The sequence below is a fragment of the Pinus tabuliformis genome, chromosome 2_1 (assembly GCF_031772625.1).
Source record: "Pinus tabuliformis cultivar Carrire ecotype Pingquan chromosome 2_1, CPIR1, whole genome shotgun sequence".
In the NCBI taxonomy this organism is placed as follows: Eukaryota; Viridiplantae; Streptophyta; class Pinopsida; order Pinales; family Pinaceae; genus Pinus; species Pinus tabuliformis.
The window spans coordinates 859,132,173-859,151,451 of NC_142299.1; the positions used below are offsets into that span (position 1 = coordinate 859,132,173).

General features: G+C 40.4%; 1 protein-coding gene across 1 annotated transcript in view; it reads right to left on the reverse strand.

Annotated features, from left to right (window-relative positions):
* Positions 1-19,279, reverse strand: part of LOC149203392 (phosphoenolpyruvate phosphatase-like) — a 317,110-nt gene that overhangs the window by 3,935 nt on the left and 293,896 nt on the right. The window contains exon 6 of the mRNA XM_089401855.1: positions 15,408-15,546. Coding sequence (XP_089257981.1) covers positions 15,408-15,546 — 139 coding nt within the window. The remainder of the gene's footprint in view (positions 1-15,407; positions 15,547-19,279) is intronic.

A 19,279-nucleotide genomic window follows, 5' to 3' on the forward strand; every position in this document is an offset into this window, starting at 1 on the left:
AAACTTCCTCCGGACTCAATCTCTGCCCCTCTTTGTATCTATGTCCCTTCTAGCTCGAACTATTGCGGCAAAATGTTGTTGCTTTCTAAGAAATTGAACTGCCGAAGGAAATCAATCTCAAATGTGTTCCTCTATCTACCCATTGACCTCGCCTTATAATATCCAGATGGAACTCCAATGGCCAAGATTAAAACTTAATCAATGGCTGAGATTATTTCCTAGTTGATCCTTGTGAGTTTCTAGAGAAACCTCACCTTCCTCAATTAATTGTTGTTAATTAATCATTTTCCCTAAGTTAGACTTAAGAAAAATTTAATTACTAATTAATTAACTTAATTAAGGCATTTATAGGTGGATTTTCCTAAAACCTTTTCTGGGTTTTGGAGTCCTATTGTTTCTTAGCCTCTCTGACAACTGTCGAGACTAGAACCCCATCTGATGCTTCAAAAACTAAAAATATGCATAGGTATCAAGCTTCTCCTCCTCCTAGAGGAACTGTTGCTATCAATGCAAACTCCTCCAATCTAGTGGTTAGTTCATCAATCTTTATTGACACTATTGTCTACTCCTGTTGCTTCTTGTCCTCCTTTCTCTGAGTACACTGGGTAACGTAGTGGCCATACTCACCACACCTGAATCACTTATCTTTGACAAATCTTTCTTGTTTCTCTCGCCTCCTCCTGATCCTTGTCCCTGACTAGGACCTTTCTTCGCCTTCCCCTTTCCCGCAAGGACTACGTTTTTCTCATCCTCCTCCTTTGGTCCCTTGCTATTACTGTTGGTAGAACCATTCGCAACACTTTGTCTCATCTCTTGTAATATTCCAAATGGGAAATTACAGGTATTTTCCCGAAATGCCTCTCAAACAAAATCTTCACAACCAAATTCTCATAAATTTTACAAAAAATTGACATGTAAAATAAAGCAATCATCATGCGGCAAACAAGTACAGTAAATTGGAAAACAATCTCAACTTTATTATTATACGAAACAAGGTTATATGCAGATAAGCTGAGAATAGTTGAAACTAGAAGTTGGCCTCCAAGATAATCTGTTGAGCTGCACTAACCCTCCAAACTGACATGAACTGCACTGCTAAGCTCTCTTGTGAATTCTAGATGAATTCACCGAGGGGAGATGGGTACTCGCCCAATCCCACTAAGTCACCCGAGGGTTTCTATCCTGGGGCTACCAATGGAGTAGAGAACCAAGTTCTCCAACCTTTCACACAAGAAGAAAGATCAAATCCAAGATGTGTTGAAATTTGTAACTAGATTTGGTCTTCATAAATATATTTGAGAGTACTTATCAAAAGTATGAAGAAAATATTTTTATTATTATTATGATTTATTAAAGCATGGGTTTCATGCTTGGGTCTTCTGCATCATGTTTTAGGTCAAAGTCCCTATTGAGGACTTCTAGGATTTATTCTAAGTCATTAAAGTCATTGTACATTTAAAGAGACCCTTCTTGGGCTTTCGGATCATGTAAAAAGAATTATTTTTTAGTCAAAAATGAATTTAGTCTCCTCTACACCAAGTCAGCCTCAAGTCAAGTAGTTTGACCTCAAATAAGAGTTATAAATACAAGGAGTTCGAATTCATTTGGAGCATCTCAATCTCTCTCACATAGTTCAATCTCTGAAGCTGTAAGTGTGAAATTGTCTAAGGGATGGAAAAGGAGCTAGAAAGAAGTGTGAATTTCTAGAGGAAGATAGAAGGCCTCAAAATCGAAATTTTGGTACAAATCTCACTCAATTCCAAGGTCTAACAAGGGAGATCGAAGTTCTCCAAGTTTGGTCGAAGCTACTGCTGGGTCGAAGCTGCCATTGGATCGACTGTTACTGATGCTGTCAGGTCGAAGTTGCTTATGAAGGGTTGTCATTTGAAAGAAGGATTAAGGGTTGACTTGGTGTAGAGGGAATCTTTGTCTGGGTCTAGAGTCTTGGATTATCTAGAGAATCTATTGAAGGAAGAATTGTTGACTAGATTGTCCCCTAGATAGAGGTTTTTCCCTGGCCGTCTGCCTACATCTGTTGTCCTTGTGTTATTGTTTTGGTAATTGCTTGATGAACTAAAAGATAAAAGAATCACAAGTACTTATCTATATTAGGAAATCTTTCTGCCTTTTGGATTTTCTAACATGGTATTAGAGCTAAGGTGAAGAAGGAAAAAGGCAGTCTTGAGTATCTACTAAAGGATTGATCTAGGGATCATATAAAGAGCTCTTATAAGAAAAGAAGCTCACTTCAAGGACAATGTCTAACACATTAAAGAGTAAGAACAAGTTGGAAGGAGCATCAAACTATAGATCTTGGAAGAAGAGGAATGACCTCATTCTTGAAAAGAACAAGGTCTTAGATGTGGTTAGAGGGAAGGTGAAGAAACCTACTGAAGAATCTAGTGATGCAGACAAAGCAAAGCATAGGGAATTGGAAATATTGGCTATGACTCTAATGGTAAAAAGCATTAAGGACAATCTTGTCCCATACATTTCCAATATAGAGCACACTCAAGATATGTATGAGGCATTGACAAAATCATTCACTATCAAAAATCTTGGTCAAGTAGTAAGCTTGAAGAATGAGTTAAGGACTGCAAAGATGACAAAGGATGATACAATGGCTTCCTTCTTTGTAAGGATATCAAGGATTAGAGATGAACTTCAAGCCATAGATGAAATAGTACCGGAGAAGGAGCTAGTAATCACTGCACTATTGGGATTACCACCTACTTGGAGTTCTTTTGCTTTAGGTCTCAATAGTTGGAAAGAAGCTCCCACCTTTGAACAACTATGAAATGCCTACACCCAAGAAGAAATGAGAATTTCATTATTCATTAGTATCCAACAACGAAGAAGAAAAGTTGTCAAATGCATACTCTGCCTCTCACAAGAAGGACACTACAAGAAGTCAAGAGGACCAAGAAAGAAGGTTGATATGTCTAAGATAGAATGCTACCAATGCCACAAGATGGGTCACTATGGAAGTGACTACCCCGACAATCTGAAGAACAAGAAAAGAAGTCGGGATCACGCCAATGTAGCTGAAGAAGGATCTCCAAAGAAGACTAAGGCCGTAGAATTGGATTTAGGGGACTTACACTACTAAGTCCTTTGATCTAAGCTTTTGTTATTTCTTTTTTATTTCTAGTTTTGTAGGTTTAACATTTTGGAAAAACATTTTTATTTGTTCCTAAGGTTATAGGTATCCCTCAAGCTTGGAGGGAGCCCTCATCAACCTCCAAATATAAGTATCCTATTACCATTTTCAATTTAGTTTTCCTTACTAATCTGGTTTTGTTTGCATTAAATACTAATTACATGTCTCCTCTTATTTCCTTGTCTAGGAAAACTTGTTAAAGACTCAAGGAAGGTCTCACAAAACAAAGCATTGGAAGTACAAGGTTTGTTAAGAGACATGAGGTATGTTTTGAATTACAAGTTTTTCTCTCTCCATATTCATTCTTGATAAGCTATTACTAACATCTTTGTGCCTAGCTTTCCTAAATCTTAAAGATTCTTGATTGGGTGATTCATCATTAGATAAATCTACCCTCATATCTTTGATTGCTCTTATGGAACCCTAAAAAGGTTCATTGTGAAAACCCTAACTTAAGGGTATGTCAATGATTATGTGTGAAACCCTAATCTTCTTAGGGTTTGTGTTGAAAGAAAATGTTTGATGTTTTAATGAAGTTTAAAGTAACTGATTGATGCTTTGATGATGTCTTGTTTGGGGTTTTAGTATGGTTAAGGAAACCCTAACTTGTTAGGGTTGAATGATAATGTATGAAATCACGAATCTTTGAAGAATTGGTAATTTAGCATTTGCTATATTTTGTGTTCAAACCCTAAATCATTAGGGTTTGGTAGAGTGTATAAGCAAGACCCTTATAATGCCCTAGAAATGAAATCCTTGGTGTATGTGTGTTTGTCCAATCAAACCCTAGTCTAATCAAGTTTGTTATATGTCTAACTCTTATTGATATTTGTGTAGTTGGGTTTGACTAACACATGTTGTGATATGCTTGTGCATGATGATGGAATCCTAGATATATGAGTTGACCTAATTGTTGATGGTCATGACTCCTATTGTTTGGAACTAAGCCCTAGTTGAAATTTGTTAGTATTTGTGAATTCTAGGGTTTTTGAGTTAAACCTTAATAGAAGTGAAAATCTCTTATGTATGATGACAATGTGATAATTTGAGATTTGTGTAAGATTGTTGAAATTTGAGTTTTAGTTGTGATTGATGTTTGATTGAGAAAATCTACATGGAAGCTAGTCATGTTGAGTTATGATTGGTTTTGATTGTTGAATCTCATGAAATCTAGGGTTTGTGTGAAATCCTAGTAAGAAGTCTAACATATGAATTCTAAAAGTTGTTAGATACATTGTAGATCTATATTTGTCTAAATTGTTTCTAGGGTGATGTAGTAGGGTATGTCATAACTCTAGAAGAAACTTTGAAGCCATAGATGTAATGAAAGTGGTTATGAAATGCTCAAAGCCTTAATGGAGTAGTCTAGTATTTATGACAAAAGCCCTAGTAAGAAGTTGAAGAGTATGTCTCCTTTTTTGTAATTAAGTTTGGGTATCTGATATATAAAGTTGAATGTTTCTGTGGTTTTGATATGGCTAACTTCATGCTTCTATAGATTTGGTTGTACTTGCTATCTAAGTTGTGTAGGTACATAATCTTCAAAGATGGTGAAGATGCTCATAAAATAAAGTTGATGTGATGCATGATGTGAATGATGATGATCATGATAAACTCTGATGAGAATAATGGAAGCCATGAAAGATTTTCCGATGTCATAGAAAAGAAGTAGAACTCCCTAAATTAAGAGGGAGTCTAGATGAAATCTCCCTAGGTTAAGAGGGAGCCTGAATGAAAGAAATCTCCCTAGATTAAGAGGGAGCTTGAATGAAAGAAATCTCCTGGATTAAGAGGGAGCTTGAATGAAAGAAATCTCCCTAGATTGAGAGGGAGCATGATTGAATGGAATCTCCCACGTTGAGAGGGAGGTCATATCATAGTCATGATGGACACATCGATAGAACATTGGAGAATGCATTTTGAAGGCTGTTGAGATAAGAATAAGCTGGATCAATTTATGAAATATGTTGTTGCATTGAGAAGTAGGAAAGGAAGCTACATGGTTGAGGAATCTTCTGTCAAAAATTCATTGGGAAAGCTCTAAGTCCTATTGTGGAAAGTTGAGAAGCAACATCAAGTTGTTTGGAAGATCCCGGAGGTTTGTATCTATTTATGTACATTTGAAAGTTTGTTACTGATTAGGGTTGTGTTTGTACAGGTAAATCTCTCAGAAGTTTGATAGCATGTTTTGACATGCTTAGAGTTGTCGATCAGTTTGAATGGGAGAGATTTGGAAGGATTTGCTACTGATTAGAATAATTGGGAAGTTGAGGCTTTGTGTGAGACATTGCCTGGGAGGACATTTGGTCGACACTTTGTGTTGATGTCTAGTTCCCAAACTAGGGAGTGTGGCATTGGTCATGGAGCTCTGACCTCGGATATGCACCTAGATCCCTGGGTTGATGGTTAGTAAGTAAGCTTGATGGTACCTAGAGAGGTTGACAGCTTTAGTCCATCTTAGTCCCATCTGGATAGATTGCCCTAGTCAGGAATCTATCCCATGGCATTGCGGCGTCTAAACTGTTGGAAGACCTTGGATAGATTGCCCTGGATAGGAATCTAGTCCATGGCATTACAGTGCCTAAAATTCTTCATGGTTCATGTGTTCTGAGATCTTCCTTGTACTTGTACTGATGAATACCTCCCTAATTAAGAGGGAGAGTTGAAATTTGTAACTAGGTTCGGTCTTCATAAATATATTTGAGATGTACTTATCAAAAGAATGAAGAAAATATTTTTTTTTTATGATGACTTATAAAAGCATGGGTTCCATGCTTGGGTCATCATGTTTTAGGTCAAAGTCCTCATTGAGGACTTCTAGGATTTATTTTGAGTCATTAAAGTTATTTTACATTTAAAGAGACCCTTCTTGGGCTTTCGGATCATGTAAAAAGAATTATTTTTGAGTCAAAAATGAATTTAATCTCCTCCACACCAAGTCGGCCTCAAGAAGATCAATTTGGCCTCAAGTCAAGTAATTCAACCTCACAGAAGGGCTATAAATACAAGGAGTTTGAATTCATTTGGAGTATCTCATTCTCTCTCACATAGTTCGATCTCTGAAGCTAGAAGCTAGAAAAGTGTGAAATTGTCTACTGGCTGGAAAAGGAGCTGGAAAGAAGTGCGAGTTTCTAGAGGGAGATAGAAGGGCTCTATTACCCACCATTTTGTGGTTAGTATCCCTAGGAGAAAAAATTCTCCAAGATGGTCCTCAACAGACAGCCAGCGCCTTGTGCCATTTTTTCGCCACCTGAGCCAGCCATGTGGTCCCTCACCCATCTGCCATGATCGTATGTTTGAAGGTGGGCCTCCCGAATCCAAAGGTATGCCTTGTCATTTTGAAATTGAGTATTGCTTATCATGGACACTTCTGGGTATGGATTCATGGGGGAATTCGGTGGAAAGAATGGGTTAGGTCTGTGCTTTGTTGGACATTAGATAAACCAATGCTCCCCATGTGTTTCGTGACATGGACTAACCACCTCTCGTGGATCCTTATCTCTGGCGATGAAATTGTTGACTAACACCTGCAGGTTTTGGTCTAACGGCAATTGTGATTCCCAACAAGTGGTATCAGACTGTAGCTCATGAGTTCGATACACACCTAGCTCGCATTTGGGGGGGGGGAGAATGTTGGACATTGGATAAACCAATGCTCACCATGTATTTTGTGACATGGACTAACCACATCTCATGGATCCTTGTCTCTAGCGATGCGATCGTTGACTAACGCTTGTAGGTTTTGGTCTAACAGCAATCGTGATTCCCAACATCTTTCTGTTCCCGAGACCCCTTTAGGAATTAACCTTGGATCCTAGTCTGTGGGATCTCTTTTACTAACCATTTGGTTTCAGGGATGGTATTTCATGGGAAACCCCAATTTTGGTAGTGTGGTCCCGCTTCCTTATCCACTTAGGTTACCCTCTTTCCATTCATTATTACCCCATCCACCATTTCTCCCACCTGGGTCCACATTCCTCCATTGGGTTCCCAAGATGAGCCCACAAGAGCTGATGTCAAAACCTTAAAGGATGACATTGGGCTAGGAGAGGCCCTAGAAGGGCCAGCGGCTAGAGGAAAATCCCTTCTAGGGTTGCAACTAATGCCAAAAGGATGGTCTAGGGGGAGAAAGGCCTCTTAGATGCCACGACAAGGAGGAAGGAGGGCCAAGGTCTTTTTGAGGTTGGACGACAGGCCTAGAGGGGGGTCGATGGCCTTAGAAGGCTCCTCAAGCCTACGACCAAGGGAAACCAAGGTGGGCGAGGCCTTTTCAAGCCTGCGGCTAGCCAAATCAAGGGAGTTGAGGCCCTGGAAGGACCTCTAAAGGTTGTGGCTAGCCCTTAAAGGGCCAGCGGCTCAAGGACGAGGGAGGTCAAGGGCCTAAAATCCCCTCTAGGACTCACAGCGAGAAAGAAAGAGGCTGGACGGTTAGGCCTTGGGGCCTAAAAATATTTGAAACCCTGCAATCAAAAATTCCTCCACAAATTTATTGCATAAAGGGGTGGACGACTTCTTCTTCAGGCTGGACATTGAGCTTGGGGGCTAGATCTTGCCTTCCTAGGCCTAGATCTACCTCCCAACAAAAATTCTCTTGATCAACTTGAAGTTCACCTGCACAAATGAATAAAAGAATGTCAAACCCAAAATATATATACAAAAATATAAAACCCCAAAAATAATAAAACCCCAAGTGCTGCAAAACAAATGGGTTAGAAATAATTTACAAATTATTTACAAATATACAATATTTACAAATTTAAAAAAATTTGGAGAAATAATTTTGGATAAATAACAATGGATGAGCAAATTTTGAAAAATAAGTATTGGCCAAAACTCTCCTGCAAAATCAAATACCATAACGAAATCTCAGAGCCCAAACATAGTCAGCTCTTCCCCATAATCTGTGAGCCCAAGGGCTAGCGTACCTATAAATCTCTATAATATTCTCAAAGAAAATTGTTAGATCATATGGTGAATCACATCACGTCAAATAGCATGTATCAATAAAATGTTCTTATCACCGACAAATGAAATAACAACTATTTAGCAATATTCAACACAATGCAGGATCACACATAGCTAACACATACCACAGATTAGTGAAAGAAAAACACCATGAACTGAACCCCAAAGTCTTTCTATTATGATACAAAATGTTCCCAACGGAACAACAGCTCAATACCACCATTCAAGAATTACATCATCGAAATATATTCAATAGAAGCAAAATGACTTGTTTATATAGAAATCCCTCCTAGTGGAAAATAATGGATAGTTGCCTTGATCCCTATCAAAATAATCTCGACCTTTGAAAATAGCTTGATGATCTTTTAATCTCCCCCGTCGAGTTTTTAATTTTGAGGAAAAATTCGAATTTTTCTTATAACTCACTTTTAATTAATCCAAAAATTAATATTTTGGATTAATTTCCTCAAAAAATTGACTTTGACTTAACCACCAAGATCGAAGGGCTAAAATTTTCTTAAAATATCCATTTTTCCCCTAGTGGGAGACCTCCAAAAGTTGACTTCTCTTTGACTCACAATTTTTTTATTATTTTCCACTTGGAGAGAAATTAATTTCTCTATAATTATTTTTGACTCAAAATTAATTAATTTTCTGGCTTAGGATTTAATTTAATTTTACCAGAAAAATTAATTAATTAACGCAAGAGGGAATTAATTATTTTTTCCACCCTCAAATATTTTAGCCATGGTGTCTAAATATGAGGGACCATGCACTAAAATATTTTTTATATCAAATTATTACAAAATCAACCCTTAGAAGGGAAAAATACATTTACACTCAGACCCTCAATAATTTACCCAATTTTGCGACTCAATATGATATAGTATAGATCAAGTGTATTTGTAATAAAATAATTAGCCAAATGTGCTTAAATTATTACCAACCACACTTTTACAAAGACTCAATATAACACTAGGACTCACCTAAGAACTTGTCAAGGGATTCCACCCTAGCTTTGTGGTTGAGGCTAGAAGAAAAACTCTGTCGATTATCCATGTTTAGAAACACATAATTCGGTGAGGTTAAAAAAATCCCTAGGATGAAATCCGTTGCCAAAATCAAAGGCTTACCTAGGTGTTGTTACATAATTAAATGGTCATACTAGCATCATTTACAATATAACTTGCGGAAATTGGGTTTACAATGATACAATGGTGCTCGTTGATGATTTTGAACTTTAAAAAAACAATCTCAAAGTCTTTGCATTCTACTTCTTTTGATTAAAGTGTGGTCAACATGGCCTATTGGAGGATGTGAATTGCCTTATAGTGCTAGCAAAGCCCTGTTGTTAGGTTGAGTTGTCCTCCTTAAGCCTATTTTGTCACCTTAACCCTTGTACTTGATATATCCTCTAGGTGACCTAAAATAAGAAAGCCTCCCTAGTGGTTAATGTCCACAAAAGAGAAGGAAGTAGTGGTTGTGGTGACAGTGGGGCATGTGAAAATTTCTGAATCTACATATTAGAAATCCTACTGCAATCACTGGTTTACCATCTCCTAGTTGTTTTTACATTCAACAAGTTATTTAATTATTTAAATAGCAATGAAAACACTATTGCAGACTACACATACATATAGATCATGAACTAAAATGAAATGAGACAAATACACAAGGGACACCGTTATTTTTGGACAATCGTCCCCGGAAAAAACCCAATGCGAGAAAACTGGTGCAACATATAGAGGGTTTGTATTATTAAGCAGATTTTTGAATACAACTAGGGTGCCAAATCCGGCTCACCCAACAGAGAATAAACCTGGAAGAAGTACCTCTATCCAGAGATAGATGAACAAACCCCACATGTGACTGTGCTGTTCCCAGTGCTGGGCAGCAATGGTTGCTCCAAGTTCTGCGCTGGAACTGCGTCACCTCCTCTAGGAGTTGCGTCACTGTGACACTGTGTCACTACATCACTGAGACCCCTTAGCCTCCACTGCGTCACTGCATCAGAGCTCTCCCTCTGCGTCACTACGACACTACGTCACTGCATCAGAGCTCTCCCTCTGTGTCCCTGCATCACTACGTCACTAAGAGCTCTTAGCCTCAACTGCGTCACTACATCAAAGCTCTCCCTCTGCGATGTCTCTCCTGGTGCTTCTCTGCCTCTCTGCTATGTATTCTTGGCCTTGGACTGAAGTCCCTCTGCCGAACTGACCCTCAAGCTCCTCTTATACTTTTCCTGTTTATGAATCAATGGCCGAGATTAAGTCCCTAATCAACGGCTAAGATTAAAATAGACTTGATCCCCGTCACTTAGAAGTTTCTCACCCATATTCTTATTAATACCCATTAATATTTTTATTTGCTAAGTTTAGACTTAGGAACCCATTAAAAATATTAATTATTTTAATAACTCCTCATCTGGGTGGAATCTCTCCAAACGATTTATGGGTTCTAGAGATCTCATGTATTCTAGCCCCTCCACAAAATTTCAAAGCTAGAGCACATCCCATGCTACCCAAAATCAACACTCCCTCTTAGTGAGGAATGTGCTATAGTAACACTTCTCAACAGAAGTACTACACTGATCCACCACATTGGTCCTCTGTGCTGCTGATGCTTGGCCTGATGCCCTTCATCCATTACATTGTTGCTTCCTGTACTACTGCCCGAGACTCTGCCACTGTCACTGCTACATCTGTACTGCAACTCCCTCTCAAAATGTTGCCTCATGCTGCCCATTGCACTGCCACTGCTAATTGCTGCATTGCAACTCAATTGCTAAGAAGTAAGCAACTGAAACTTCCCCCAAAAACTGACATGTTGGTCAGTCTGGATGCCTCGTGATGCTGAAGCTACCTCTACTGCTAATCTGTGCTGACCCTCTATTGCTGCAAACTGCTTTGTGCCTCTCCCACTGCTAGAACATCCACTGCGCTGCCTCAAACTTTGGCACTTTAACTCTGCCATTGTCACTCCATCACACCTCGCTCCAACCGACACCCGTCATTTTCCTACTGTCGTTAAGGGCTCCTGTAATCGTATGTGATCCAAGAGTTTGGGCACCTCAAGGATCCTGCCTGCGTACAGTCCTCTCGACTACAACTCCATGTCGCCCCACCTCTTCTCTAGAGGTGCATGAACACTCATGGCACAATCGTCACCCTTGCCTTCCTTGTCAGCTTTCGTTGGAGCAACCTCCGATTCAGAAGCTTCCTCCTTGCCCTTCTTCCGGGGGCACTGAGTGGCATAATGTCCAAGTTCCCCACACTTGAAGCATCTGACCTTGGAAATATCCTTCTTCTTCCACTTCTGCTGCCCTTGCTGTCCTGATGATGCGAGAGCTACATCCTCCTCTTTCTTGACCCAGGCTCCTTTGTCGTTACCCCCTGCCTTGGTCAACCTCTTGATCTCTTCTTCTCGAAGAGCTGCCCACATCTCCTCCCAACTGGGGAGAGTTGCTTTGCCCAAGATACTTTGGACAAATGTCTCCCAGTCCTCGGTGACTGCATTCAGGGCAGTCCTGACCATGAACTCAGGATCTGGTGTAGACCCCACGGAAGTCAACTGGTCTCTAATCCCTTGCAACCTAAGGAGGAAGGGATTGATCTCTTCTCCCTTCTGCATCTGGTACTGTCTCAGCTGATTTTCTAATAGCATCTTCCGCTGGATGGAAGTGCCCTGGTACAAGGTGGTCAGCGTCTCCCACATCTCCCTTGTTGTTTCTTTCTCAGCAATGTGTGGTACTACATGATCTTTGACCCCATCTAGGATCATGCACTTGGCCTTCACTTGGGCCTCCCCGTACTTCTTTAACGTATCAACGTCGACCAGAACAGCAACTACTTTCAAGGCATAGTCCAAAATGTGATTCTTGTCCAGGACTACTAGGATTCTGGCCTTCCAGATGACAAAATTGGAAGCTCCATCCAATCTGTCCTGATCCCTTAGTCCATTAACTGCCATCTTTGCTCAACAAATATAGGACAGGTTCTCTTCTCCCTCTCCTGCTGCTAATCCAGCAAGACTTGGATCTGGATTTCTTTGGCGCAAGAAACCCTCTAAGGAACAAGCTCCTCTAGACTCCCTCTGAGTCCTGATTTCCTTCACGGAAATCCTTCGGCCAAATGTCGAATCACTCCTCTCCAATCCTCCTTTGTTGCTGCAACCCAGATCTAGATTTCTTTGGCTAGAAATATGTCAAGGCAGTGATTCCCTCTACCTCAGCTCTGTCTCCACAGACACTATTCTGCACCAACAACAACAGTGTCCCACCAACTCCTCAGATCGAATCTACTCTACTCCCCTGACCCCTACAACTGAAGAATCTGAGCTCCTCTGGCTCTACACAATCACTGCGTGAGCTAGATCAGCTCCTCCTGGCCACTGCGTCACTCCTTCCTGGTTCAGAAAGATGATGTGGCTTTGCGTGAGCCTGATCTGCCCCTCTTCTTCTGCGCTGGCCTAGACAACTGACGTAGTTACTGCATGGGCTCCTCCCAGCTATTGCGTCACCCTCACCTAGCTCAAAATGCTGACGCAGGCACTGCGTGAGCCTCTGCGTCACCTCTTTTGCACTGTGTCACTCTCCCTCTACGTCTTTGGCTCTGGAACAGCGCTGTCACTTGGGACAGCTGCCTCTCTGCAGCAAATTCTCTGGATCTCCCGGCTGGTGTCTTCAGTCTCCTATGATCTGCAATGCTCTAATACCATGTGAAAATTTCTGAATCTACACATCAGAAATCCTACTGCAATCACTGGTTTACCATCTCCTACTTGTTTTTACATTCAACAAGTTATTTAATTATTTAAATAGCAATGAAAACACTATTGCAGATTACACATACATAGAGACCATGAACTGAAATGAAATGAGACAAATACACAAGGGACACCATTATTTTTGGACAAGCATGCCCGGAAAAACCCAATGCAGGAAAACTGGTGTAGCATATAGAGGGTTTGTATTATTAAGTAGGTTTCTGAATAAAACTAGGGTGCCAAATCCAACTCATCCAACAGAGAATAAACCCGATAGAAGTACCTCTATCTAGAGACAGATGAACAAACCGCACAGGAGACTACATTGTTCCTAGTGTTGGGCAGTGATGGCTACTCCAAGCTCTGTGCTGGAACTGCGTCACCTCCTCTAGGAGTTGCATCACTGAGACCCCTTAGCCTCCACTGCATCACTACGTCAGAACTCTCCCTCTGCGTCACTGCGACAGAGCTCTCCCTCTGTGTCACTGAGAGCTCTTAGCCTCCACTGCATCAGAGCTCTTCTTCTGCACTATCTCTCCTAGTGCTTCTCTGCCTCTCTGCTATGTATTCTCAGCCTTGGATTGAAGTCCCTCTGCCAAACTGCCCCTCTCACTGCAACAAATCACTTGTTCGATTTTCTCAACAAACCTCGCCCCAGAAAAATCGAACTGATTGATCTCTCAAGTATATCTCCAACTGACCCCCAAGCCTCTTCTTATACATTTCTTGTTGATGAATCAATAGTGGAGATTAAGTCCCTAATCAATGGCTAAGATTAAAACAGACATGATCCTCGTCACTTAGAAGTTTCTCACCCATATTCTTATTAATACCCATTAATATTTTTATTTTCCTAAGTTTAGACTTAGGAACCCATTAAAAATATGAATTATTTTAATAACTCCTCATTCGGGCAGAATTTCTCCAAATGATTTCTGGGTTCTGGAGATCTCATGTATTCTAGCCCCTCCACAAAATTTTGGAGCCAGAGCACATCCAATGCTACCCAAAATCAACAGGGCACACCTCATAATGTTGTCACTTCGTCTAGCTCTTGTCTTGTGAGTCACCCTCACAAGAGTTACAGGATTTTGAGGCAACAATTCCCATGACATTGGAGTGAATGAATGGTTTTAACAAATGCACACAACTTCTGCTCAAATATCCTCTTGGTGTCCAAATTTTTTTTAGATGTTTGTTTTGTGTATGCGCTAAGGCAGCAAGGGTAATTTTAGGTTTGTTGTGTGAAGTTGTAGAAGGGGTCTTTTTGATTTCCATTTGCTAATTATATTTCTAAGAGCATAGAAGAAATCTGAAAATATGAGCAAAGAATCAAAGTATACAAAAAAAAAAAAAAACCTCAACAAGCAAGCCACAACTCTGAATTCTCTCTAGTTTGTTCCTAGAACGTACATCCAGCTCCAAACAGTAGCTTGAAAGTTCAAAACAAACAACAGCTTTAAACATTTGAAATCTCTCTCCACAGATTCACCCACAATTCCAACACATTAATGTCCAAGTTTTTGCTAGTGACAAATGACACCGAAAGTGTTAAAATTCCTTTTCAGTGTGGATGTGTTAGGGTTATATTTAGAATATCTTTTTATGTTTTTCTTCTTTTCTTCAGCTAGAAAATCATCCAAGGAACAATTGTGGGTCTATTCTTGGCCAAAATGATGGGCATGTATGGGTTTCTCAATAAAATATGAATCTTAGCCAAGAAATGCCCCTGAAACACCAATCAAATGTTCAGAAATGAACTGATAAATGTGGAGAACAATTGGAATGAAAAGAAATGCATTAAATTCACCATTGTGGGTGCAATACCATTTCTTGTTTCATTTATAGGAGAAACGTGAGGCCTAAAATATATTTCCGATAACACATATATTATGCATCATAACTCAGTGTTTCTTTATCACATTTATGATGTACTATTTGTGTAAATGGACTATGAGTTTCAAAAGCGCTTTGTTGGCACTTTCTGTGTTTCTTTGAATGATGATGTGATTGTTCTTTCTTCCATATTTTAAGTCATATGCTCACATATTGTTCCTCAAACACTTTTGACTCATTATCACGTCCAAACATGTCTTCAAGTGGACTTACATTCATTATGAAAGTCATTGATGAGTTGGAAAAAGTCAATCCAAAGTGCTACAACTTGACAAATATGGAAAGGAAATTTATTTTGCTAGGAGGAAATGTGCTCTCCCATTTAAAATAACTCAAATCATTTTGAGTCCATTCAGATCACATCGAAAGTACTGATGAGATTTAAAGGAAGCTAAAAGGACTCAATGAACCTGAAAAACCCTCTACTCATAATGTGTAAAGTTGTAGGACAAATAAGAGTTCATTGTTTTAGCCACTAATCAAAATTCCTACATTATATGATGTGTGTGCTTGTCTTTTTCCCTTTAACGAATAGTAATTTCTATCCCAAAGCATTCAAATTGATAAGAAAAACCTAGCGAGCGTAAAATTATGCACATTGAAATAAGAGACATCAACTTACCAAATGGAGAGTAGCTTGACAAGATGATAATATGAGCAGATGCCTGTTTGATGGCATACCAAAGAGGAGAAGTACTGCTAGAGGCTTTGTGAGGCACATGGTATCGATGCAAAAAGGGTTTAAAAGGAACATTTTGTCCCTGCACAATATTAACACTTTATCAAACCGATGTTCTCTTTCAACAAAAATAGAAAAGACTCGGAAATAATTGTATAAAGAAAAGGTAAAATTAAAGGTTGAGAGAAAACAAGGATGTGGGATAAGGAACAGTGGAATCCTCTTCTATGGATTTCCAAAACTGTATCTAGAAACCTTAAAAGAAGTTACATGCAAATATTTCTAAACAATTACTAAAGACAATAACTGCCATTAGGGAGAAGAAATTAAACACTAGTACCTCCAAAAGAACTGCTAGAACTCAAACATGGAGTATATGAAGCTATGGGTTTTGAGTCGGTTGACAACCAAGGAGTGGCTTTGCATGTTCTAGATGTCAATTTGAACCAAATAAAACAAACCACTATTATAAAAACATAGATAAAGAAATGTATCACAAGGAAAAGTCCTTATCCTATAGAACTGCCAAACAACAATGAACTGCACAAATTACAATGTTCCATTTAGATAAGTTTATTAATGTCCAATAAATGACCAAAGGTAGGTCAATGGAACTACTCAGTACATAAATGGCAATACAAGGTGGGAGTGAGAAGGCCATTCCTATAAAAACAAGAATTAGTGATACCCTAAAAGATGTAAGCACAATTATATGTAATGTCCCCTACTGAAATAAACTAGTAAGTTTGACTTTCTTACCATTTAAGCATTTTATCAAACACTTTGTAGACAGAAATTTCGTCAAACACTTTTCTAGTAAATAAATATGAAGATCATAGAGAAAATAAAACAGCCAAATTACCAGTCACTGGTAAATAAAGTCCCTCTTCTAGTCAAGCAAACTCAACTAGTATACAAAATCCAATAGCTATGTTATTTTTTTTTTTGCTCAGTAAAATTAAACTATTTCTATTGAGTAAAATATAGTACAGTCAAGAGAGACAAGAAATCGGCCGACCGGAAATGATGAAACTATCAACCTCGGTCCCGGAAAAGGAATGAACCATACAAGGAGCTACATCCGTTGACTTGAGAACAAAAACTGACTTTTACCCCACAGGGGCAAAATTCTCAACACGATGTTTTTTCCCTTTCTTTTTATTGACTTTTATCCAGCCATCCTGGGGAGAATGAGCTATAACAACTTGAAGACTGGAATTTTCCAACAGGGGGATCTCCTTATCTGATTCAGAAGAGGAGGTCTCATGGATGCGTTTCTGAGAGACTGCTGAGACAGAGGTGGGCGCAGGAGTATCAGTGGGCGGGTCCATCGATTGAGGCGCCTGGTCCGGTTCTGCATCGCTCTCCTCATCTTCCGAGCTTGAGGAATCAGAGCTTACTGCTGGCGGCGGAGGACAAGGGGCCCAGTGTTTGGGTTTGGACTTTGCAATGTTGCCCTTTTTCGCTTTTGCAGGGAGCGATGGGCAAGAATTCTGCAGGTGCCCTGTTAGGTGACAATGGCGGCAATGGAAGGCAGTGTTCTCGTAGTCCAGGTTTTGGGTCCAAACAAAATCGTTGATCTTGAGATTGATTTGATCTGGCAGACCCTTGCTAAGATCTAGCTCCACACATATTCTGGCATATGTGTATAGACCTTGATGTTCCCGCATAGAATCTCCCATTAAAAAGCGGCCCAAGGTGTTGCCTATACACCTGTAAACTGCTAAATGCCACAGGTGAGCTGGTAAATTTGGAAGTCTAATCCAGACAGGTGCTTTGGTGATGACTGCAGATGCTGGGTCGAAATCTGGGAACCATGGAGTTAAGAAGAGTCCTGTTGTACCCATAAACCAAGGACCTTCTTCTAAGGCCTATTCATAATGCTTAGGATTGTCAAACAAAACTATAAAATATCCTTTTGAGCAGAAGCTGACCTTGCAATGATGAGTCCAGTTGTCATGGATCCAGTCATAGAGGTCCTTAGAGCATGGCCAAAGCCCGTTGAATCTGCAGACGATGGCCCTTTCAGCAAATTTTTGAAGGTTATCTGCAAGGCCCGGGTGGGAGAGCTCAACAGAGGGAACCTCCTCTAACTTGTCAACCAGGAAAGGCTTGGGTTTGGGAGCCTCAGGGGAGAAGGGAATCTCAGAGTGTACTGCTGCTTTGTAGGAGAAGGGAGGAGCAGAAGAAGATTGACCTGCAGCGCCGCCTCTCAAGCGAAGGGAAAACACTAAAGAGCTATTATTTTTTATGCTATAAGAAGAGAGGGGGAGAGGATCATCGAGTTGTTTACCTTGAAAGAGAAGTCTCTGTAGGGCAGAGGGAATCCCGACTCGACGCTCCAGTTTTACCTTGAGATCCTGCACCAGATCTGAAGGGTAGACCCATTGCAGAATGGTCTTGCCTGAGATCTGTGAGATTTGAACCTGAAAGGGGGCAGAGAAGCTTTCAAACGCTTTCTGGAGCAAAGCAATGCTTGAATCTTTAGGGTTTTCTGTCTCCTGACGAACTGGAGGCGGTGGGGGAAGAAAAGGCTTCTGCAGATGGCAGCTATCGTTCCAGCCCTGATCCACTGCTGAGGAAAGGTAAGCTGATTTGTAGAGGGGCCGAATGGACCTTTGCGTCATACAAACCCCTTCCTCACTGCTTTTTTGGAGAAGGGCAAGGGATGCCCACGCTTGGAGCGCGCCCAAGGTCTCTGTCCTGGGAGAAAAATCTGGGCAACTGGCACTGGCATGCGAGTCTTCAGAATGTCTGCCATGGTCACCAACAAGCCAAAGGAAAAGCCAGCAAAATCCATTCTGTGCATAGCTCGAGATCAGGCCCCTCCATGAGATCAAGTCTCGGTGAGGCATTTCGGCAAACACTTGCCGCGCATCCTCCATGCTTTGGCATTTTGCGTTCATGTTGAAAACAAGGTTTCCCAGAATAGTTTTTGTCTCCAGTCCGCAACGTTGCGGTTGCATGCAACAGCCGACAGGCAACCGGCGCTGAAGGTCATCTGCGAAGGGAGCTACGACAGGATCCTTTGAATTGAGCAACCTCCCCATTAAGAATCTTGAAACAGCATCCAGCCGAATCACCAGATCTGAGAAGTTTGCGGAGCTGGTTTTCGATCTATACCCAGAAAAGCGAGGCCATGGCCCGTGATCGAAGTCAGCACGAGCTGCTTTTACAGCCAAAACATAGCTATGTTATTAATGCCACGGTAGAAAATGTTTTTGCTAACAAATAAATCCACCATAGGAAAAAATACACAGCAATAAACTCAGTCAACTATTTTATTAATATTGATCATAAAAATTACATGTTGGACAGCTTATTTAAGATGCAGAAATTTGTCCCAAGGGGGCAGCTCAATTGGTGATCAAAATAATGTGAAATCTGTGAAAACTGAGAGATCCAAGGTTCAAATCCCTCCAGTTGTGACTTGGTTTACACAGAGGAGGACAGGCCGTAGACCCCTAGAGGTTTACTAGTAGTTATGTGTCAAGCAAGTTGTTGGGTTCCTCTGGGATACAAAAAAAAAAGATGCAGAAATTTGATTTCTAGAACCTGTGGATAACTCCTACAAATGTCGTGATTTGGTTGGTTGAATAATGCTGCTCCAATACACTGCGGCCTCTCCAGAAGAATTGTGATCCCATACAAAAGGCCATGACCTCCTCAAGAAAAGCACGGAACTGTTGCAAATGGATAAGTTGATTCCTCCTCAAGTTCCACGTTCCCTGGCAAAATTCTCGTCATTAAGCACATGTGAGAAATCTGGCTGATTCCTCCTTTGATTGGCTAGGGTGGATATGTCTCATCACTGA